Source organism: Cherax quadricarinatus, chromosome 16 (assembly GCF_038502225.1).
Source record: "Cherax quadricarinatus isolate ZL_2023a chromosome 16, ASM3850222v1, whole genome shotgun sequence".
Taxonomy (NCBI): Eukaryota; Metazoa; Arthropoda; class Malacostraca; order Decapoda; family Parastacidae; genus Cherax; species Cherax quadricarinatus.
This window is the reverse complement of record NC_091307.1, coordinates 48,523,159-48,548,753: the sequence shown is the minus strand read 5'-3', so window position 1 is coordinate 48,548,753 and position 25,595 is coordinate 48,523,159. Positions and strand designations below refer to the sequence as shown.

Sequence of the window (25,595 nt, the reverse complement as noted above, 5' to 3'; positions counted from 1 at the left end):
ATGCTCTCGCGAATTCCTTGCATTGTTCAAATCTCTAGTAAGGCTGATGCATGCAGGGGATGAGATGAAAAGCTGTAAGCCTTCTCCCTGAAAGCTGGCTGCCTTGGATCAAAACGTGTAGCGAATGCTACACGCCAAGGTATTGGTCCAGTGTGGGTAGATTGGTAAAGCACTGCGTACCTTGTCCTAAGGGTCGTAGGTTCGAGTCTCCTTCAGCCAGAGATCAGTGTTTATATATATGCATGTGCGTGTCTGTGAAGTGTGACCAAAGTGTAAGTAGGAGTAGCAAGATATCCCTGTTATCTAGCGTGTTTATGAGACAGAAAAAGAAACCAGCAATCCTACCATCTTGCAAAACAGTTACAGGTTTCTGTTTCACAGTCATCTGGCAGGACGGTAGTACTTCCCTGGGTGGTTGCTGTCTACCAACCTACTACCTTAAATAAATATATATATATATATATATATATATATATATATATATATATATATATATATATATATATATATATATATATATATATATATAAATATATATAAATATATATATATATATATATATATATATATATATATATATATATATATATATATATATACATATATATATATATATATATATATATATATATATATATATATATATATATATATATATATATATATATATATAAATATATATATATACATATGCAATAAGATCACAGTAAACAGGTGATATCAGAAGATGCAAAACAAACACTGTGAAAGAATAGTGAAATTCCAAGGGCATTCGTGACTTCTCACATTGTCAAGGAACTATGAAAGCAAAACATCAAAATAAGGCATATAAAGGGTCAAGATTACACCTGACCATCACATCCCACAATAAAGCAACACCTCACACAATCGTGTGTGAAGAAGAGAAGGCATATCAACCAAGTTTTCAAGATAACGGAGAACCAACATGTTTTTAGTTGAATAAGGTTGGTTGTCCCTTTTTGGATTGTAAAAAGTATTTGTAGCAATTTTAATAGATTTATCAATTAAGTTTCTTGGGTATTTCGGTTCATTAGCTATTTCAGAAATTTTGGATATTTAATCATCCCTGAACTCTGGACTACAAATAAGAAAAGCTCTCAAAAACGTTGATGAGAAAACCTACAGGTTTAACTATATCTTGATGTGAAGAATAACAGTGTACATAGGAACAGTTAATTTTAGGTTTTCTGTAAATTTTTAATTTATATTCATTATTACCCTTAATAATTAAAACATCTAGAAAAGGAAATGAGTTATTTGCTTTGAACTCAACAGTATAAGTTTATATCTACTTTCTTATATGTACATGGTTTATATCTACATTCTTAGGCATAAGACACAAAATATCATTAAAATATCTAAATCACTTAGCTCTATTAGGGAGGATTGTGTTAAGCAGTCTTGTTTCAAAAAATTCTGTGTTTAAGTTACTAATAACAGGTGAAAGAGCATTTCCCATTGCCATGCCATTTTTATACTCAGAAGTTTGGTATGGCAATGGGAAATCCTCTTTCGCCTGTTCATAGCTCACAGCCAATAGAGGCTGTGGTCTACTCTCTGCAGGGATCATATGTGATTCAGCACATCCATTGTGTGCCCTATGCGCTCCACACACCTGACATGTGCCTCTTCTTTCACTGTTAGGTGCACTGTTTCCTTGGCTTTGTGGCTGGCTAGCTGTATATATTGTTTATTAATAAATGTTCACATAGAATAAAAAATATATAGGGGGTGGTAGGAGAAGAAAATATTCAAACAGCTCCGGGGAGAACCTTGAGTTTTCCCTGAGGTACGTTTATTGTCTTCTCTGAGGATGAGGGTCCCCAGTCCAGCTATAGAGGTGGTACTTCCCTATATTATTTAAAATATATATATATATATATATATATATATATATATATATATATATATATATATATATATATATATATATATATATATATATATATATTAATATATATATATATATATATATATATATATATATATATATATATATATATATATATATATATATATATATATATATATATATATATATATATATATATATATATATATATGGTTTAGAAAGACACGTAAGCAACAAACCAACTTGTCGGTATTTATTACCAAGGTTTATACCATATATATATATATATATATATATATATATATATATATATATATATATATATATATATATATATATATATATATATATATATATATATATATATATATATATATATATATATATATATGTATATAGTGTGTGTGTGTGTTTGTGTGCGTTTGTGTATGTATGTGTGTGTGTGTGTGTGTGTGTGTGTGTGTGTGTGTGTGTGTGCGTGTGTGTGTGTGTGTGTGTGTGTGTGTCTGTGTGTCTGTGCGTGTGTGTGTTTGTGTGTGTGTGTGTGTGTGTGTGTGTGTGTGTGTGTGTGTGTGTGTGTGTGTGTGTGTGTGTGTGAGTATAACAGGAGGATTGAATATGTTTACTCCATAAATCACATAATCAAGTCAAGGAAGGAAGATGATATTCATCACAAATCATGCTGACCTTGGAAGGAGCTGAGATGAGTTAAGGTCGTGAGGTTCCAGTAGGGCACAATTTGCACGTCCGCTTCTCCTTTGTTGCAGTACAGACACCGTCGGTACAACCACACGTTGCCTCTTACCTCTTTTCAAATATAATTTTATTATTTTAAGCTTTGAAAATCCATTTTCAATTATTCAATCCTATGGAATTATGTGATTAGAGTGTAGGTTCTAATTCATCCTATTGGTGATTAATATTTTCACATAATATATTTTGAGCAGAGTAACCAAAACATATTTTAGTCCGTTAGAGACCTTATCTAAGGGTAAGTTGTAGTTGAGCTTAATAATAATGATCTGTAGATCGGAAATTCAGTTGAAATGTCTTATTGTAACCTGTGTAGTGACAAAAGAAAGTTTGTTAACAATTGGATTTTTGGCACAATTTGCTAGAGATTTTATTATTATTATTATTATTATTAAAGATTCGCCGGTATTCTCCCGGCCCGGGCCTTGTCCAAGTGGTGGCCCGGCCTTGGCTCCCTCTTTAGGGAATGTCTGAGACCTAAGTCTCCCATGGGAGGAGGCACAAGTACCTCCTCATCTTTGGGGCCAACTGTCCCCAGGCCTAGCCACAAGCTAGGCCTCTCTGGTCTGCCATCCCCGCCCCAAGGGGGCTAATGGGAATGACAGTCTTATGAGCTAAAGGCTCGGGCTCAGGCACCTACCCTACCCTAGAAGGGTTAGGCATGGTGTCGATGTGCTAGAGATTTTCTATTCGAAATGTCATTTATTGAAAGAAAAATGGCAGTAGGTACTCTAGCGAATGAGTATGGAAATATAATTTTATATTAACGAAACGAAGATTTTGCACATTAATTATCTAAACAAAAATATATTCAACACACATAATTACAATGATTAAATTATTCTCAGTGATTAAACTCATGCTATTCCCTTCTCATGATTTCGTCACCTGACATCATTCGTTCCTGGAATGCCTCGAGTCTGGAACATATTCGTACAGAAAAACAACATCGATGAAATTAAACCACCTGATCGAATGAAATTTCTAGCCAACACCTGCCTCCAACTTCATCCTGTTCCCTGTTTGTACGTTTTATGACAATACAAATTTAATAAAGCTAATTCCAGGTAAAGCTTTGAAATGAACCGACGTACGTAATAGCGCTTTGATCGTCAATAAAAGAAGGAACTGCTAACCCAATGTTATAGAATCTCATTTGTGTAAAAGAGAGGGTGGAAAGGGAGGGAGAGAGAGAGACAGAGAGAGAGACAGAGAGAGACAGAGACAGAGTGGGTGGCCTCCAAAAATTGGCGGTCCTTAGTCCAGTACCAATAAAGTGATTATGATGGAATTATTCTACCCTAAATTTGTAAGATGAGGCTGTCAAAGAATGACGTCTTTGCTAAACACTTTACTGCTAATATATAACTTCCTGATCCAGTAATACAACCTCCTTTGCTAGCAGCGAGAACTGTGTCAAAGTTGTCAGAGATGACAATAAGGAAGAAGCAGGTATATCTCCTTAAATCTTTGGACCAAGAAATGGTTTTGAGCACAGATGTTAGGCCAAGATTGCTGAGTAGGTGTGCAGGCCAGCTAGAATCGCCTCTAACTCGCTTCTATCAACACTGCCTAGCACCTCGTAAATGGCCTTCTCTGTGGAAAGAGGCAAATGTAGACTTTTTCACAAGAAAAAGAGCAGAATGGTAATCAGCAACTACAGACTAGTGCCACTCCTGTCAATCACTGGCAAAATTCTCGAAACAATAATTTCATGGCAGGTAACTGCCTTTTTTAACTACCGCTCGCTTCTTTGTGACCGTCAGTATGACTTCCAAGATAGTTACTGTGTAGTTGATATGTTGTTAACCCTCTAGACTATGTGGCGCCAGTCACTGGATGAATTCAAGATCAGCTGTGTAGTAGCACAGGACATTGATAGCGCTCTCGAATGAGTATAGCACTAGGGATTCTTGGTAAAACTATGAGCTCTAGGATTCTGTGGCTCTAGACTAGGCCTCATTGAAAACTACTTTTAGATGACTACTTCGCAGTTAATCACTAATTAACTGCGAAGTAGTTCTCAATGAGACAGACTCAACAAGACACTCAGTCGATGTCAGTTTTCCACAGGGAAGTGTGCTTTAGCCATTATTATAGAAAATCTACTTCATGTGCACTCAGTCCTCGAGCATGCTTCATTTTCTAGGACTGCCTGTCTCCAATCTCATCTATGACTCCCTGAAGGAACAGATAACAAAGCAAGAAGATTCATTCCCGCCTGGAGCCTGGACTCAGCCTGGATATTTCGGACATTTCATCAGATTCTTCAACGCCTGAGGGATGTGTGCGGTCTTTCAGTTATGTACAAGCCCATTGTTATCAAGGTACCAACCACTCTTTGCTCCACTTTGCACACATCGTGAAGACAGCTTCTACACAACAAGATGGGCAGTAAACAGCAACTATACACAGACTGTACACTTTTCGAGAGATTACTTCATCTGAGATCGTTAATTTTTAGAATGACTCAAGTCTGGAACTTGTTAGTACAGTATAATGGAATCGATGAAATAAAGTCAGTTGGCCAAATAAAATCGCTGGCCCACGGATAATTCCAACTTTGTCTTGTTTCCTATAAGTATGTCTCATTATAATAAAAGGGCTTTAAAATGAACTGACTTAGTTAACAGTTCTCAGCTTGAAAAAATGGTTTAACTCATAAGCTAACCCTGTACAACCATTATGAAGAGAGAGAGAGAGACAGAGACAGAGATAAAGAGTGAGAGAGATCTTTATTTGATATTTTGAATTTACAAATTGTGCTCTGAGTAGTCTGCTGTGTCTTCGAGATGAAGTTAATTTCCATACCTCTAAAATCTCAACACTTTTTGCGTGATTATTATATACATCTGAGTGTATAATACAAGCGTCCGTATAACTGAGCCAGCTGATGGTTCATGCATATTTTTCATTAGGACGGAAATCATGGAAAATATGAAAACAAGTGTACCGTGGCTAGGCTGGCAAAGCACTCGCTTCAGAAACTGAGTGTCCGTGGTTCATTCTCTAGCATGGGAGGAAATGTTGGGCATGCTTCCTAACACCTATTAGATCCCTGTTCATCTAGTTGACCAGTGTGGGGGGTAGCATCCTGGGGTACAAGATTGATGGACTGTAATAGAAATGAAACAGACAGTCCACAAATCTCTTTTTTTTTTATTACGTGATAGACCTTCAGAACAAGGCTTCACCCGCTGCCCTAATAAGGTTTACTGCCCTGATAAGGTTTAAGTCAAAGCTTGCGTTGCTCAGACGTAGGTATTATAATACTACGTGACTTCGCATGAGTGTGTAATACAAGTGGTTAGTGTTAACGCCTTAATAAAAATGGACGTGTGTGTGTGTGTGTGTGTGTGTGTGTGTGTGTGTGTGTACTCACCTAATTGTACTCACCTAGTTGTGGTTGCGGGGGTCGATTCACAGCTCCTGGCCCCGCCTCTTCAACTGGCCGCTACCCGGTCACTCTTTCCGCTCCGCGAGCTTTATCATACCTCTTCTTAAAGCTATGTATGGATCCTGCTTCCACTGCATCACTACCCAGGTTATACCACTTCCTGACATCTCTGTAACTGAAGAAATACTTCCTAACATCTCTGTGATTCATCTGAGTCTTCAACTTCCAACTGTGACCCCTAGTTGTTGTGTCCCATCTCTGGAATATCCTGTCTCTGTTCACTTTGTTGATTCCTCAGTATTATATATGTCGTTATCATATCCCCCCTATCTCTCCTGTCTTCCAGTGTCGTAAAGCCGATTTCCTTTAGCCTCTCCTCGTAGGACATATACCTTAGCTCCGGGACTACTCTTGTTGCAAACCTTTGCACTTTCTCTAGTTTCCACACATGCTTGGCTGGGTGAGGGGTTCCAAACTGGCACTGCATACTCTAATATGGACCTAACGTACACAGTGTACAGGGTCCTGAATGACTCCTTATTTAGATGTCGGAATGCTGTTCTTAGGGTTGCTAGGCGACCGTATGATGCAGCAGTTATTTGTTTGATGTGCGCCCGGTGTTATACTCACCCCTAGACCCGTTTTCTTGAGTGAGTTTTGTAGGTTGTGGCCCCCTAGATTGTACTCCGTCTGTGGTCTTATTTACCCTTCCCCAATCTTCATGACTTTGCACTTGGTTGGGTTGAACTCCAGGAGCCATTTACTGGACCAGGTCTGCAGCCTGTCTTGACCCCCCTGTAGTTCTGCCTGGTCCTCGCCCGATAGAATTCTCATCAACTTCACATCATCCGCAAACAGGGACACTTCGGAATCTATTCCTTCCGTCATGTAGTCATGCACGCGCCCGCGCGCTTGTGTGTGTGTGTGTGTGTGTGTGTGTGTGTGTGTGTGTGTGTGTGTGTGTGTGTGTGTGTGTGTACTCACATAGTTGTGCTCACCTAGTTGAGGTTGCAGGGGTCGATTCCAAGCTCCTGGCCCCCACCTCTTCACTGGTCTCTACTAGGTCACTCTCCCTGAGCCGTGAGCTTTATCATACCTCTGCTTAAAGCTACGTATGGATCCCGACTCCACTACATCGCTTCCCAAACTATTCCACTTCCTGACTACTCTGTGACTGAAGAAATACTTCCTTACATCCCTGTGATTCATCTGTGACTTCAACTTCCCACTGTGTCCCCTTGTTGCTGTGTCCCATCTCTGGAACATTGTGTCTTTGTCCATCTTGTCAATCCCTCTCAGTATTTTGTATGTCGTTATCATGTCCCTCCCCCCTATCTCTCCTGTCCTCCAGTGTCGCCAGGTCGATTTCCCTTAACCTCTCCTCCTAGGACATACCCCTTAGCTCTGGAACTATTCTTGTTGCAAACCTTTGTACTTTCTCTAGTTTCTTTACGTGCTTGGCTAGGTGTGGGTTCCAAACTGGTGCCGCATACTCCAATATAGGCCTAACGTACACGGTGTACAGGGTCCTGAACGATTCCTTATTAAGATGTCGGAATGCTGTTCTGAGGTTTGCCAGGCGCCCATATGCTGCAGCAGTTATTTGGCTGATGTGCGCTTCAAGAGATGTGCCTAGTGTTATACTCACCCAAAGATCTTTTTCCTTGAGTGAGGTTTGTAGTCTCTGGCCCCCTAGACTGTACTCCGTCTGCGGTCTTCTTTGCACTTCCCCAATCTTCATGACTTTGCACTTGGTGGGGTTGAACTCCAGGAGCCAAGTGCTGGACCAGGTCTGCAGCCTGTCCAGATCCCTTTGTAGTTCTGCCTGGTCTTCAATCGAAAGAATTCTTCTCATCAACTTCACGTCATCTGCAAACAGGGACACTTCGGAGTCCATTCCTTCCATCATGTCGTTCACAAATACCAGAAACAGCACTGGTCCTAGGACTGACCCCTGTGGGACCCCGCTGGTCACAGGCGCCCACTCTGACACCTCACCACTTACCATAACTCGCTGCTGTCTTCCTGACAAGTATTCCTTGATCCATTGTAGTGCCTTCCCTGTTATCCCTGCTTGGTCCTCCAGTTTTTGCACTAATCTCTTGTGTGGATCTGTGTCAAACGCCTTCTTGCAGTCCAAGAAAATGCAATCCACCTACCAATCTCTCTCTTGTCTTACTGCTGTCACCATGTCATAGAACTCCAGTAGGTTTGTGACACAGGATTTCCCATCCCTGCAACCATATTGGCTGCTGTTGATGAGATCGTTCCTTTCTAGGTGTTCCACCACTCTTCTCCTGATAATCTTCTCCATGACTTTGCATACTATACATGTCAGTGACACTGGTCTGTAGTTTAGCGCTTCATGTCTTTCTCTTTTTTTAAAGATTGGGACTCCACTTGCTGTCTTCCATACCTAAGGCAATCTCCCTGTTTCAATAGATGTATTGAACATTGTTGTTAAGGGTACACATAGCGCCTCTGCTCCCTCTCTCAGGACCCATGGAGAGATGTTATTTGGCCCCATTGCCTCTGAGGTATCTAGCTCACTCAGAAGCCTCTTCACTTCTTCCTCGGTTGTGTGTACTGTGTCCAGCACTTGGTGGTGTACCCCACCTCTCCGTCTTTCTGGAGCCCCTTCTGTCTCCTCTGTGAACACTTCTTTGAATCTCTTGTTAAGTTCCTCACATACTTCACGGTCATTTCTTGATGTCTCTCCTCCTTCCTTTCCTAGTCGGATTACCTGGTCCTGTGTTGCAGAGTGTATTTTAATAAGAGACAGTACATCTCTTACTTTATCAGGACAATTAAGGAAAATCCTGCTCCCACTTTATTACCATAGTAAAGATAGTGGACATTGTTGTCTATGCTTAAGACAGCAAGAATCAAACATTCTGCTTTGCTTCATGGAGGAAGTGGCAAGGAAGCAAAAGTACTATGTCAGCTTTTCCTTTGTGCAAGGGGCAGTAACGGCGTGGGGTGCTGTGGCGTCTTCAGATTACTTTTGACTCTACTGAGAGTGACACTGACGCCAGGATAACCAACAAAGAACGATCTGTGCGTTAGTGTGAACAAAGTGTCTCATAAAACACAATAAACACTTAAGAGAAGTGTGATCAGCTTCTACAGTGATAAGATTGTGAACAACAAAGACAAATCTTGTGGAACATAGTGTACCAGTGTGCGTATTACTAGACTATGGAAGACGAGGACATCCAAGGACACTTCAGCTTCTATCAAGTCACCGCTATCTGTCGAAGATGTGAAGAACACCATAGCTCACGCTGCAAGAGCAAGGTAGGTTACGAATTTCTTGTAGTACGGTGGACTGCGCAGTTCTTGAGTCGCAAGGAGTTTGTAATCAACCTATAGTCGGCAGTAAGGGGCGGACTTTTGAGTCCACACAAGTAAGTTTGTCAGCCATCAGTGAATGAAATATGCTGACATAACACCCCCTAGGGGTAATTTATAATCTTACAAATTATAACTCTTGACAGCCCGTTGAGAGATGACTTCGACAGCTTGTCAAAACCTCGTCTGCAGGGGCGGCTGTGCAGGCGATGAGTTGTCTTTCTAAGTTAAGTACAAACTCTTTAAACTTAACTGTTAATGCCATTTCTCAACATATTGTTTTTTTCCCTCTGAAAGAGTTTGTCATATCACTCCATTTGAGGTGACAGGTGTAGATTACACTGAACCAGTAATTTTAACCAAAACAGTTGACAAAGTTCCCATTAAGGTGAACATCTGTTTGTTCACTTGTGCTACAACTAGAGCAGTACATCTAGAAGTAGCCACTGACATGTCTGCTGAAACCTTTATCAAATTATTCAGAAGGTTTGCAGCCAGAAGGGCATGTCCCAGACTGATGATTTCAGATAATGCAACGAACTTTGTTGCTGGTGCTGCTTATATAAGCAAGATCTTTGATCAACCGGAAGTACAACAGATGCTGAATCAACGTAGTTGTCGTTGGAGATACATTCATCCTAAATCTCCATGGCACGGCGGATTTTATGAAAGAATGATCGGCATTGTAAAAAGTTGTTAAAGGAAGACTCTTCATCGTCAAAGAATCGACTTAGAAGAATTCCGTACAGTTGTGACTGAAATAGAAAACAGAGTCAACAACAGACCTCTAACTTACGTTACCGATGATCTGGACAATTTAGAAGTGTTAAGTCCATCTCACGTACTCCATGGCAGAAGGCTCGAACCTGTTCCTCCCATGAATGATAAAGAAATCATAGAGGATCCTTCTTTTTTCGAACCTGAGCAACTCAGACGTAAATTCAAACACCTTAATAAAGTGATTGAACATTGGGAGAAAATTTGGCGAGAAGACTATCTCACCTCATTGAGAGAACACTTCTATGGAGCTGGTGTTCCTGAAAATCATAAGTCCTTAAGACCTGGTGACATAGTGATTATTGACAATGATGGTCCAAGGTCCCAATGGCCACTTGGAAAAATTGTGACCATATATCCTGATGCAAATGGAATCATCAGGACAGTTGATGTTTTGAGCAAAGGTGTAGTGAATAAGCGGACAATAAATAAACTAGTACCTTTAGAATTACACAGTGTTGAAAACAAAATTAGTGATTCTCCAGAAACCACACAGACTGAAGCTGTTCAGAAAAGACAAGCAGCAGTGGTGGCGAGTGAGAAAATCAAAGTAATGTTAAGTGATGAATAGTTCACCTGCAGCGAACCTCAGCCCTCTCAGAAGGGGTAAATATCTTGTTTACTGCTACAGCGAGTAATTGACCCCAGATGCAGTACCAGCATGTGACGTGGCTCGACGCTCCGTGCGGTCCTGTGTCGCAGAGTGTATTTTAATAAGAGACAGTACATCTCTTACTTTAGCAGGACAATTAAGGAAAATCCTGCTCCCACTTTATTACCATAGTAAAGATAGTGGACATTGCTGTCTATGCTTAAGACAGCAAGAATCAAACATTCTGCTTTGCCTCATGGAGGAAGTGGCAAGGAAGCAAAAGTACTATGTCAGCTTTTCCTTTGTGCAAGGGGCAGTAACGGCGTGGGGTGCTGTGGCATCTTCAGATTACTTTTGACTCTACTGAGAGTGACAGTGACGCCAGGATAACCAACAAAGAACGATCTGTGCGTTAGTGTGAACAAAGTGTCTCATAAAACACAATAAACACTTAAGAGAAGTGTGATCAGCTTCTTTAGTGATAAGATTGTGAACAACAAAGACAAATCTTGTGGAACATAGTGTACCAGTGTGCGTATTCCTAGACTATGGAAGACGTGGACATCCAAGGACACTTCAGCTTCTATCAAGTCACCAATATCTGTCGAAGGTGTGAAGAACACCATAGCTCACGCTACAAGAGCAAGGTAGGTTACGAATTTCTTGTAGTACGGGGGACTGCGCAGTTCTTGAGTCGCAAGGAGTTTGTAATCAACCTATAGTCGGCAGTAAGGGGCGGACTTTTGAGTCCACACAAGTAAGTTTGTCAGTCATCAGTGAATGAAATATGCTGACATAACACCCCCTAGGGGTAATTTATAATCTTACAAATGATAACTCTTGACAGCCCGTTGAGAGATGACTTCGACAGCTTGTCAAGACCTCGTCTGCAGGGGCGGCTGTGCAGGCGATGAGTTGTCTTTCTAAGTTAAGTACAAACTCTTTAAACTTAACTGGTAATGCCATTTCTCAACACTCCCTGCAACTTTGGGTGAACCATGGGCTCATCCTGGATTTTTCATTATTCATGTTTCCCTTGGGTACAAACCTCTCCTCAGCCTCCTTGCACATTGTTGTTACCTATTCCATCATCTCATTAACTGGCTTCCCTGCCAGTTCTGTGTGTGTGTGTGTGTGTGTGTGTGTGTGTGTGTGTGTGTGTGTGTGTGTGTGTGTGTGTGTGTGTGTGTGTGTGTGTGTGTGTGTGTGTGTGTGTGTGTGTGTGTGTGTGTGTGTGTGTGTGTGTGTGTGTGTGTGTGTGTGTGTGTGTGTGTGTGTGTGTGTGTGTGTACTCACCTAGTTGAGGTTGCGGGGGTCGAGTCCGAGCTCCTGGCCCCGCCCCTTCACTGATCGCTACTAGGTCACTCTCCCTGAGCCGTGAGCTTTATCATACCTCTGCTTAAAGCTATGTATGGATCCTGCCTTCACTACATCGCTTCCCAAACTATTCCACTTACTGACTACTCTGTGGCTGAAGAAATACTTCCTAACATCCCTGTGATTCATCTGTGTCTTCAGCTTCCAACTGTGTCCCCTTGTTACTGTGTCCAATCTCTGGAACATCCTGTCTTTGTCCACCTTGTCAATTCCTCTCAGTATTTTGTATGTCGTTATCATGTCCCCCCTATCTCTCCTGTCCTCCAGTGTCGTCAGGTTGATTTCCCTTAACCTCTCCTCGTAGGACATACCTCTTAGCTCTGGGACTAGTCTTGTTGCAAACCTTTGCACTTTCTCTAGTTTCTTCACGTGCTTGGCTAGGTGTGGGTTCCAAACTGGTGCCGCATACTCCAATATGGGCCTAACATACACGGTGTACAGGGTCCTGAATGATTCCTTATTAAGATGTCGGAATGCTGTTCTGAGGTTTGCTAGGCGCCCATATGCTGCAGCAGTTATTTGGTTGATGTGCGCTTCAGGAGATGTGCCTGGTGTTATACTCACCCCAAGATCCTTTTCCTTGAGTGAGGTTTGTAGTCTCTGACCCCCTAGACTGTACTCCGTCTGCGGCCTTCTTTGCCCTTCCCCAATCTTCATGACTTTGCACTTGGTGGGATTGAACTCCAGGAGCCAATTGCTGGACCAGGTCTGCAGCCTGTCCAGATCCCTTTGTAGTTCTGCCTGGTCTTCGATCGAGTGTATTCTTCTCATCAACTTCACGTCATCTGCAAACAGGGACACCTCAGAGTCTATTCCTTCCGTCATGTCGTTCACAAATACCAGAAACAGCACTGGTCCTAGGACTGACCCCTGCGGGACCCCGCTGGTCACAGGTGCCCACTCTGACACCTCGCCACGTACCATGACTCGCTGCTGTCTTCCTGACAAGTATTCCCTGATCCATTGTAGTGAATTCCCTGTTATCCCTGCTTGGTCCTCCAGTTTTTGCACCAATCTCTTGTGTGGAACTGTGTCAAACGCCTTCTTGCAGTCCAAGAAAATGCAATCCACCCACCCCTCTCTCTTTTGTCTTACTGCTGTCACCATGTCATAGAACTCCAGTAGGTTTGTGACACAGGATTTCCCGTCCCTGAAACCATGTTGGCTGCTGTTGATGAGATCATTCCTTTCTAGGTGTTCCACCACTCTTCTCCTGATAATCTTCTCCATGATTTTGCATACTATACATGTCAGTGACACTGGTCTGTAGTTTAATGCTTCATGTCTGTCTCCTTTTTTAAAGATTGGGACTACATTTGCTGTCTTCCATGCCTCAGGCAATCTCCCTGTTTCGATAGATGTATTGAATATTGTTGTTAGGGGTACACATAGCGCCTCTGCTCCCTCTCTCAATACCCATGGGGAGATGTTATCTGGCCCCATTGCCTTTGAGGTATCTAGCTCTCTCAGAAGCCTCTTCACTTCTTCCTCGGTTGTGTGCACTGTGTCCAGCACTTGGTGGTGTGCCCCATCTCTCCGTCTTTCTGGAGTCCCTTCTGTCTCCTCTGTGAACACTTCTTTGAATCTCTTGTTGAGTTCTTCACATACTTCACGGTCATTTCTTGTTGTCTCTCCTCCTTCCTTCCTTAGCCTGATTACCTGGTCCTTGACTGTTGTTTTCCTCCTGATGTGGCTGTACAACAGTTTCGGGTCAGATTTGGCTTTCGCTGCTATGTCATTTTCATATTTTCTTTGGGCCTCCCTTCTTATCTGTGCATATTCGTTTCTGGCTCTACGACTGTTCTCCTTATTCTCCTGGGTCCTTTGCCTTCTATATTTCTTCCATTCCCTAGCACACTTTGTTTTTGCCTCCCTGCACCTTTGGGTAAACCATGGGCTCATCCTGGCTTTTTCATTAATCCTGTTACCCTTGGGTACAAACCTCTCCTCAGCCTCCTTGCATTTCGTTGCTACATATTCCATCATCTCATTAACTGGCTTCCCTGCCAGTTCTCTGTCCCACTGAACCCCGTTCAGGTAGTTCCTCATTCCTGTGTAGTCCCCTTTCTTGTAGTTTGGCTTTATTCGTCCTGGCCTTCCTGCTTCTCCCTCCACTTGTAGCTCTACTGTGTATTCGAAGCTTAAAACCACATGGTCACTGGCCCCAAAGGGTCTTTCATATGTGATGTCCTCGATATCTGCACTACTGAAGGTGAATACTAAGTCCAGCCTTGCTGGTTCATCCTCTCCTCTCTCTCTTGTAGTGTCCCTTACGTGTTGGTACATGACGTTCTCCAGTACCACCTCCATCATCTTAGCCCTCCATGTATCTTGGCCCCCATGTGGGTCCAAGTTCTCCCAATCGATCTCCTTGTGGTTAAAGTCACCCATGATCAGGAGCTTTGCCCTGCATGCATGAGCTCTTCTGGCCACTCTAGCCAGTGTGTGTGTGTGTGTGTGTGTGTGTGTGTGTGTGTGTGTGTGTGTGTGTGTGTGTGTGTGTCCGTGAGCGCGCGCAAAGAGCAGTAAATCCCCTGATGTCTCGCAGATAAAAGCAGTGTGGCCCCTTCGATGACGGCTGGAGAACAGCCATGGTGCCTGCGAAAGCTGATTCCTGTTCGATAAACCTCTTGCATTTCCCCTGCTGATTCGGCATCTGATGACGTTGTATATTCTGTTGTTGCCTTTACCCACTGATAACTCATTATCTCTTATTATATGTTGCACACACACACACACACACACACACACACACACACACACACACACACACACACACACACACACACACACACACACACACACACACACACACACACACACACACACACACACACACACACACACACACACACACACACACACACACACACACACACACACACACACACACACACACACACACACACACACACCTGTTCACCCTGAGCAGTTCAGACATTGAGGACATCACTTACGAGAGGCCCCTTGGAGCTAGCGATCACGTGGTTCTGAGTTTTGACTATATAGTAGAGTTACAAGTGGAGAAGGTAACAGGAACTGAAGGGGACAGGCCAAACTATAAAAGAAGGGACTACACAGGTATGAGAAACTTCCTGCAGAAGGTTCAGTGGGACAGAGAAATGGTAGAAAAATCAGTAAACGAGATGATGGAATATGTGGCAACAAAGTGCAAGGAGGCAGAGGAAAGTTTTGTTCCCAAGGGAAACAGAAATAATAGGAAGACCAAAACGAGTCCTTGGTTTACCCGAAGGTGTAGGGAGGCAAAAACTAAGTGCAACAGAGAATGGAAAAGGTACAGGAGGCATAGGACCCACGAAAACAAGGAGATTAGTAGAAGAGCCAGAAACGAGTATGCACAGATAAGGAGGGAGGCCCAGCGACAGTATGAAAACGACATAGCATCGAAAGTCAAATCTGACCCGAAACTGCTGTATAGCCACATTAGGAGGAAGACAACAGTCAAGGACCAGGTGATAAGGCTGAGGAAAGAAGGTGGAGAACTCACAAGAAACGATCAAGAGGTATGTGAGGAGCTCAACACGAGATTTAAGGAAGTATTTACAATAGAGACAGGAAGGACTCTGGGGGGACAGACCAGATGGGGACACCAGCAAGGAATACACCAACAAGTGTTGGACGACATACATACAGATGAGGAGGAGGTGAAGAAACTGCTAAGGGACATCGATACCTCAAAGGCAATGGGACCGGACAACATCTCCCCGTGGGTCCTTAGAGAGGGAGCAGATATGTTGTGCGTGCCACTTACCACAATCTTCAACACGTCCCTGGAAACTGGGCAACTACCTGAGGTATGGAAGATGGCAAATGTAGTTCCCATTTTTAAAAAAGGAGACAGAAAAGAGGCACTAAACTATAGACCTGTGTCATTGACGTGTATAGTATGCAAAATTATGGAGAAGATTATCAGGAGGAGAGTGGTGGAGCACCTGGAACGGAACAAGAGTATAAATGCCAACCAGCACGGATTCACGGAAGGCAAATCCTGTGTCACAAACCTTCTGGAGTTTTATGATAAAATAACAGAAGTAAGACACGAGAGAGAGGGGTGGGTTGATTGCATCTTCTTGGACTGCAAGAAGGCCTTTGACACAGTTCCTCACAAGAGATTAGTGCAGAAGCTAGAGCATTAGGCGCATATAACAGGAAGGGCACTGCAATGGATCAGAGATTACCTGACAGGGAGGCAACAGCGAGTCATGGTACGTAATGATGTATCACAGTGGGCACCTGTGACGAGCGGGGTCCCACAGGGGTCGGTCCTAGGACCAGTGCTATTTTTGGTATATGTGAACGACATGACGGAAGGGTTAGACTCAGAAGTGTCCCTGTTTGCAGATGATGTGAAGTTAATGAGGAGAATTAAATCTGATGAGGACCAGGCAGGACTTCAAAGAGACCTGGACAGACTGGACACCTGGTCCAGCAAATGGCTTCTCGAATTTAATCCTGCCAAATGCAAAGTCATGAAGATAGGGGAAGGGCACAGAAGACCACAGACAGAGTATAGGCTAGGTGGCCAAAGACTGCAAACCTCACTCAAGGAGAAAGATCTTGGGGTGAGTATAACACCGAGCATGTCTCCGGAAGCACACATCAATCAGATAACTGCTGCAGCATATGGGCGCCTGGCAAACCTGAGAACAGCATTCCGATACCTTAGTAAAGAATCATTCAAGACACTGTACACCGTGTATGTCAGGCCCATACTGGAGTATGCAGCACCTGTTTGGAACCCGCACTTGATAAAGCACGTCAAGAAACTAGAGAAAGTACAAAGGTTTGCGACAAAGTTAGTTCCAGAGCTAAGGGGAATGTCCTATGAAGAAAGATTAAGGGAAATCGGCCTGACGACACTGGAGGACAGGAGGGTCAGGGGAGACATGATAACGACATATAAAATACTGCGTGGAATAGACAAGGTGGACAAAGACAGGATGTTCCAGGGAGGGGACACAGAAACAAGAGGCCACAATTGGAAGTTGAAGATACAAATGAGTCAGAGAGATAGTAGGAAGTATTTCTTCAGTCATAGAGTTGTAAGGCAGTGGAATAGCCTAGAAAATGACGTAGTGGAGGCAGGAACCATACACAGTTTTAAGACGAGGTTTGATAAAGCTCATGGAACGGGGAGAGAGAGGGCCCAGTAGCAACCGGTGAAGATGCGGGGCCAGGAGCTAAGACTCGACCCCTGCAACCACAAATAGGTGAGTATAAATAGGTGAGGTGAGTACACCCACACACGCACACACACACACACACACACAGCTACACCCTAGTTTTCTACATGCCTCAAAAGGACTCATCTTTCATGCCTATCATCAAGCTGTACGCTATCATAAGGAACAAGTCTGTCTGCCAACATTAGAGGCTGTATTACTAATGCTGGTCAGCTCACACACACTTTCGTCGCTGCCTTCTCCGTTTTATCGTCAACTTCTGGACAGACCGGAGAACCGTGCAATGCAACTTATAATTTACCATTGCAATACAGGGATATAAATAGTAGACGTTAGAAGCCACTGAATGGTGACATATCTACAAATAAAGACATCTAAAATTTTGAACATGTCTAATTCCTCAACTTTCTGCTACTCTTTAAAATTTATATTTTACTTGTCAAACACAGTAGCATTATGGACTCAGTACAGAGGACATCTTAACAACCTGCTTGCTAATCTCTTGCCCCAATTCCTCGACATGACATACTTCAGCTGGTGGGTCCCACCTACCAGTAACAATGCTGTCATTTTTTGCGCCTCATCTATTTTTAGAGTAATTATTGTTATTATTATAATCAAAAGGAAGCCCTAAACCTACCAGGGTCATACAGCTGTTCTTAGATTAAGGTACTGATTACTCCTTTTACGTCTTTTGTTTATAAGTCTTCTATGGTTTTCCTTATTTTCCTTGCATTGTCATAACCACGGTATAGCAGGGTGTCCAGATAAAGACGCACAGATTTTGCAAATGGTTCTAATTAATCTAAGGGACTTATAACTTATCTGGCGCCAATTTCTCGTAAACTGTTACTTTAGCAGAGTCTTCAATATCGGAGATATGAGGTGAGGTTCTGACCAGAGCTTTGGTAAGATGGGGAAAGAAGAAAGATGGGTTAGAATGGAAATATGGGAAAGGGCTGTGCGGGTGGTGGGGAGGTTGGGTTTTTTACAGGTAAGTGGCCTAACCACTTTGGCGCAATTTGAACTATTGTGTGTGCATGTTGTGTTATTCATGAAAAAGTTGAATTCATAAAATAGGTATACTTCCTGCCCGTCAACTGCACGCTGTTATACCAACTATATACCGGTGTGCAACTGCGTTGGCAGGATGCATTCTGTTTGCAATTGTGTTTAGTTTTTTTTCCGCGCAAGAGGTCGGTCGTAAGACTGCTGCTGCAGGTGGTAGTTGGTAGTTGCAGGTCGTTTGGTGGAGGTTGGTTGCTAACCCTGAAGTGGTTGGCTAAGCAGTTTCTGAGGTGGTGTCCTGCAGTAAGATGTTTGCAGATGTTACAAGGTTAGTTGTAAGGTGTTGATTGACAGAAGTAGGTCACCCAAAATTGGGGAGCGTTCATCCATGTTATTGGACATAGAATGGTTCTTGTGGTTTCCATTCTTCTAATTCCTCGGGGAGGTTACTTAGGATTCTTGGTCGAGGGGAGTTCTTGTGAATGAAGCGTCGGACTTTTTGTTGGAGGTTCATTCTTTGCAATCTGCGGGGAGGGCGGGGTTGTTGATGGTGTAATCGGTAGTGTTCGATGGTTGGGGTGGGTTCTGTCTGGTATATAGAGTTCCTGCATAAGAACATAAGAACATAAGAAAGGAGGAACACTGCAGCAGGCCTGTTGGCCCATACTAGGCAGGTCCTTTACAATTCATCCCACTAACAAAACATTTGACCAACCCAATTTTCAATGCTACCCAAGAAATAAGTTCAGATGTGCAAGTCTCACTCAAATCCAACCCCTCACACTCATGTACTTATCCAGCCTAAATTTGAAACTACCCAAAGTCCTAGCCTCAATAACCCAACTAGGTAGACTGTTCCACTCATCAACTACCCTATTTCCAAACCAATACTTACCTGTGTCCTTTCTAAATCTAAACTTATCTAATATAGTTATCTCTTCTATAGTTTGTCTAGCCTAACATTAATTGCTGTGATTCTCTGCAGTACGTGCATGTCTTCCGTCCTGGTTCCGTCTGTAAATCTTGTGCCAGTGATTAAGCGGAGGGCTCTGTTCTGGTCTCTTTGGAGCTGTAGCATGTTGGTTTTCGTTGTTAGTGACAAGGGAACGCAAGGGTATTCAAGCAGAGGTCTGATCATCTTATACAGGTGTTTCTTGTTGTGGGAGGGGGCTACATTGAATCGGAAGAGCTGGCCGAGTCGGGCTTTTGCTAGGTTCACTTTTTTGGTTATGTGGGATGTGGAGTGGAGTAATTTGTCGATCTCGTAACCCAGGATCTTATTTGGATTTCTGATAGCGATACGTGAACCTCTGATGGAAATACCCCTTTTGTCTTCTATGGTTGATGCGAAGCAGCCATTGGTGCCTCTGAGAACTTTAGCTAGGTTTATTGTGATTCTCCATTTTTTCTCCCACTTAGCTGTTCTCCGTAGTTCTTCATTCATTTTCTCTAGTGCTCTCCTGAGCTTGTTTGCACCAGAGATGGGGGCTGATGAGACTACATGGATAACATCTGCAAATTGGGTGATGATGTTATCATTGTGTTCAGGTTGGGGGAGGTCGCTGACATATATAGTGAAGGGTATAGGGCTAAGGCAAGAGCCTTGAGGCACTACAGCTGTCAGTGTGAAGGGTGTTGCTGCCTTACCATGGAAGGCGGGGATGATACTTTTACCTGTTAAGAAGTTGGGTATGTCAAAGATATGTCAAAGTCCTTCAGTACAGATTTCCCTCTACAGTCCCAGTCATTTTTCATTAAAAAATGTCTAGGTCATGGGCGTCTCTCTCTGTCTCTCTTTCTGTATGTCTCTCTGTCCACCTCTGTGTCTGTAAATCTGTTTCTTTCTTTCTCTATCTCTAGGACTCTTTGGGAGGATATCATGGAACCTCACCAACATTTCAAAGAACCCAAAGGTTCTGTGAAACTAACTCTTCATATGAATGATATTATTACGAATACATAGTTCAGAATACTTAGATCCATTTGACTTCCATTCAACAAACTGTGTTGGTCGGGATGTATGTAACTCGGAAACTAACGGCAATATATGATTTTAGTATCAACCACAGTTGATCATAATATTTCTGGTAAAACTCGTCGTAATGAAAACATATTTTTCTTCATGTAAATACCTCTTTCTATTATGAGCCGTAGGCGTGTGTTATGGTTGTGTTGTTTGGCATTGAGGGAAATGTCTTCCAAGGCCAAGTAGAATGCATGAATAGTGTTGCGGAATAAATAGTGAAGTAACACAGACTTTGCTTCATACCTCCGTCCCACCACCACCACTAGCATCTCCGGCATCTTCCAGAGACCTGAACTCTCCAGCAACCTGCAAGGAACATCCAGTTGTTGAGTATTTACTGGTTCTCGCAATGGTTTCGATTAGACAAACAGCTTAACCATGTTAATCATTTTTTTGTAAATAAAATATGTATAATAAGCCATTTATCTTTCTCGTTTATAATTCTTATATAATGCGTTGGTAGATTGATGAGATTTGAGTTCTCTCATTGATGTCGATAAGAAACATCATTTAAGGGCGAGATATTATTTCAAAATAAATAAATAAATAAATAAATAAATAAATATATAAATAAATATATATATATATATATATATATATATATATATATATATATATATATATATATATATATATCGTATATGTATATGTATATATATATATATATATATATATATATATATATATATATATATATATATATTTATATATATATATATATATATATATATATATATATATATATATATATATATATATATATATATATATATATATAAATATATATATATATATATATATATATATATATATATATATATATATATATATATATATATATATATATATATATATATATATATATATATATATATATATATATATATAGGGAAGTACCACCTCTAAAGCTGGAATGGGGACCCTTATCCTCAGAGAAGACAATAAACGTACCTCAGGGAAAACTCAAGGTTCTCCCCGGAGCTGTTTGAATATTTTCTTCTCCTACCACCCCCTATATTTATATTCTATGTGAACATTTATTAATAAACAAAATACATTTACAGAAAAAAAACATAAACATGAATACAATGGCACAATGTATCAAAGATGATGAATTTCCTCCAGCTCCTCCGAGGCTGGACGTGAACCAAGTATGCAGCAAGCATTTCCCCTCTGGATGGCGACGCTGAGGCGCTGGAACATGAAAGTGGCTGCCCTTGGGTCCCTGGTGGTGTCGATGAGTCTGGAACCCAATTCTTTAAGGAAACGTGTGGCATTTTTTCCCCATGATCCCAAGGTCTCTGATCCCACTGGGACAAATTGATACTGTTGGCTAATGTCCCTGTACTTGCTGATCTTGTACTCCTCCCTGTGGTCAGCAGCTCCTCCCTGTCGCCCCACACTGTGATGGATATAGGTGTGAGCCAGTGTGGACACACAGGTATAGTCCCATGCTAAGAGCTTGCCATTCTTCCAAGGATAGATGGTGATCCCGTCGGGGCGGTTTGCTGGGTTGTGGGTATTGTTTGCTGTATATATATACATATATATATATATATATATATAAATATATATATATATATATATATATATATATATATATATATATATATATATATATATATATATATATATATATATATATATATATATATATATATATATATATATATATATTTATATATATATATATATATATATATATATATATATATATATATATATATATATATATATATATATATATATATATATATATATATATATATATATATATATATATATATATATATATATATATATATATATATATATATATATATATATATATATATATATATATATATATATATATATATATATATATTCCTGGGGTTCAGTAATGCAGCACCCCAGCTACTCCAGTGCCATCACTGAATGGGAGACTCTTTCCGCTCCAGCACTAAAACCTAGTGCAGTACTGTCTCCATCGCAGAAAAGGTGCTTGCCAACATGCTTTGGGATATAACATCAGGCAGGGAGACTGGCCGTCTCCAAGTTGTGGGTGCACCTCACTCCAGGGACTTCCTCCAAACAGTTTCCATTTTGGCAATGGGAATACGCCTCGACCCTAAGACCCTCCGTATTGCAGCGGCTGTCCGCCTTGCTGCCCCAGCGTGTTTGCGACGATGTACAAGCCGACCAATATGGTCTACATGGTCTTAACTGTTCCAAAATCAAGGTCTGGCATGCAAGACACAATGAGGTCAACGACATCATAAAGAGAACCCTTGCTACAGCTGGATGCCCCGCCGAGAGAGAGCCCCGATCACTAGCAGCCAACAATACCCACTACCCAGCAAACCGCCCTAATGGGATCACCATCTATACTTGGAAGAATGGCAGGCTCTTAGCATGGGACTAAGTGAGTCGACACTGGCTGACACCTACATCAGTCACAGTGTCGGGCAACAGGGAGGAGCTGCTGATCACAGGGAGGAGTACAAGATCAGCAAGTACAGAGACATAAGCCAACAGTATCAATTTGTCCCAGTGGGACCAGGGACCTAAGGATCATGGGGAAAAAATCCAACACATTTCCTTAAAGAATTGGGTTACAGACTCATCGACACCACCAGGGACCCAAGGGCAGCCACTTGTATGCTCCAGCGCCTCTGCATGGCCATCCAGAGAGGAAATTCTTGCTGCCTACTGGGGCTTTGGAGGAGCTGAAGGAGATTCATAATCTTTGGTATATTGTACAAATGAATTCATGTTTGTGTTTTCTGTCAATGTATTTTGTCTATTAATGAAGTTTACATAGAACATAGAATATATGAGGTGGTTGGTTTAGAAAATATTCAAGCAGCTCTGGGGTGAATATTGAGTTTTCCATGAGGCACTTTTATTATCTTCTCTAAGAATGACGGTCCCCAGTAAAGTTCCAGGGGTGGTTTCATATTCATACATACACACACACACACACACACACACACACACACACACACACACACACACACACACACACACACACACACACACACACACACATATATATATATATATATATATATATATTTATAATATATATTATATATATATAAATATATATAGGTAGTAGGTTGGTAGACAGCAACCACCCAGGGAAGTACTACCGTCCTGCCAGATGACTGTGAAACAAAAACCTGTAACTGTTTTGCATGATGGTAGGATTGCTGGTTTCTTTTTCTGTCTCATAAACACGCTAAGATAACAGGGATATCTTGCTACTCCTACTTACACTTTGGTCACACTTCACAGACACGCACATGCATATATATATATACATACATCTAGGTTTTTCTCCTTTTTCTAAATAGCTCTTGTTCTTTTTTATTTCTTCTATTGTCCATGGGGAAGTGGAAAAGAATCTTTCCTCCGTAAGCCATGCGTGTCGTATGAGGCGACTAAAATGCCGGGAGCAATGGGCTAGTAACCCCTTCTCCTGTATACAATTACTAAAAAAGAGAAGAAGAAAAACTTTATAAAACTGGGTTGCTTAAATGTGCGTGGATGTAGTGCGGATGACAAGAAACAGATGATTGCTGATGTTATGAATGAAAAGAAGTTGGATGTCCTGGCCCTAAGCGAAACAAAGCTGAAGGGGGTAGGAGAGTTTCAGTGGGGGGAAATAAATGGGATTAAATCTGGAGTATCTGAGAGAGTTAGAGCAAAGGAAGGGGTAGCAGTAATGTTAAATGATCAGTTATGGAAGGAGAAAAGAGAATATGAATGTGTAAATTCAAGAATTATGTGGATTAAAGTAAAGGTTGGATGCGAGAAGTGGGTCATAATAAGCGTGTATGCACCTGGAGAAGAGAGGAATGCAGAGGAGAGAGAGAGATTTTGGGAGATGTTAAGTGAATGTATAGGAGCCTTTGAACCAAGTGAGAGAGTAATTGTGGTAGGGGACTTGAATGCTAAAGTAGGAGAAACTTTTAGAGAGGGTGTGGTAGGTAAGTTTGGGGTGCCAGGTGTAAATGATAATGGGAGCCCTTTGATTGAACTTTGTATAGAAAGGGGTTTAGTTATAGGTAATACATATTTTAAGAAAAAGAGGATAAATAAGTATACACGATATGATGTAGGGCGAAATGACAGTAGTTTGTTGGATTATGTATTGGTAGATAAAAGACTGTTGAGTAGACTTCAGGATGTACATGTTTATAGAGGGGCCACAGATATATCAGATCACTTTCTAGTTGTAGCTACACTGAGAGTAAAAGGTAGATGGGATACAAGGAGAATAGAAGCATCAGGGAAGAGAGAGGTGAAGGTTTATAAACTAAAAGAGGAGGCAGTTAGGGTAAGATATAAACAGCTATTGGAGGATAGATGGGCTAATGAGAGCATAGGCAATGGGGTCGAAGAGGTATGGGGTAGGTTTAAAAATGTAGTGTTAGAGTGTTCAGCAGAAGTTTGTGGTTACAGGAAAGTGGGTGCAGGAGGGAAGAGGAGCGATTGGTGGAATGATGATGTAAAGAGAGTAGTAAGGGAGAAAAAGTTAGCATATGAGAAGTTTTTACAAAGTAGAAGTGATGCAAGGAGGGAAGAGTATATGGAGAAAAAGAGAGAGGTTAAGAGAGTGGTGAAGCAATGTAAAAAGAGAGCAAATGAGAGAGTGGGTGAGATGTTATCAACAAATTTTGTTGAAAATAAGAAAAAGTTTTGGAGTGAGATTAACAAGTTAAGAAAGCCTAGAGAACAAATTGATTTGTCAGTTAAAAATAGGAGAGGAGAGTTATTAAATGGAGAGTTAGAGGTATTGGGAAGATGGAAGGAATATTTTGAGGAATTGTTAAATGTTGATGAAGATAGGGAAGCTGTGATTTCGTGTATAGGGCAAGGAGGAATAACATCTTGTAGGAGTGAGGAAGAGCCAGTTGTGAGTGTGGGGGAAGTTCGTGAGGCAGTAGGTAAAATGAAAGGGGGTAAGGCAGCCGGGATTGATGGGATAAAGATAGAAATGTTAAAAGCAGGTGGGGATATAGTTTTGGAGTGGTTGGTGCAATTATTTAATAAATGTATGGAAGAGGGTAAGGTACCTAGGGATTGGCAGAGAGCATGCATAGTTCCTTTGTATAAAGGCAAAGGGGATAAAAGAGAGTGCAAAAATTATAGGGGGATAAGTCTGTTGAGTGTACCTGGTAAAGTGTATGGTAGAGTTATAATTGAAAGAATTAAGAGTAAGACGGAGAATAGGATAGCAGATGAACAAG

General features: G+C 41.5%; 1 protein-coding gene across 1 annotated transcript in view; it reads right to left on the bottom strand.

The window, feature by feature from the left end:
- LOC128688810 (uncharacterized) overlaps positions 1-25,595 on the bottom strand; it is a 117,274-nt gene that overhangs the window by 48,067 nt on the left and 43,612 nt on the right. The window contains exons 8-10 of the mRNA XM_070085673.1: positions 20,465-20,695; positions 13,160-13,164; positions 2,561-2,678 (exon numbers count right to left, since the gene is read on the bottom strand). Of these exons, the coding sequence (XP_069941774.1) occupies positions 2,561-2,678; positions 13,160-13,164; positions 20,465-20,695 (354 nt within the window). The remainder of the gene's footprint in view (positions 1-2,560; positions 2,679-13,159; positions 13,165-20,464; positions 20,696-25,595) is intronic.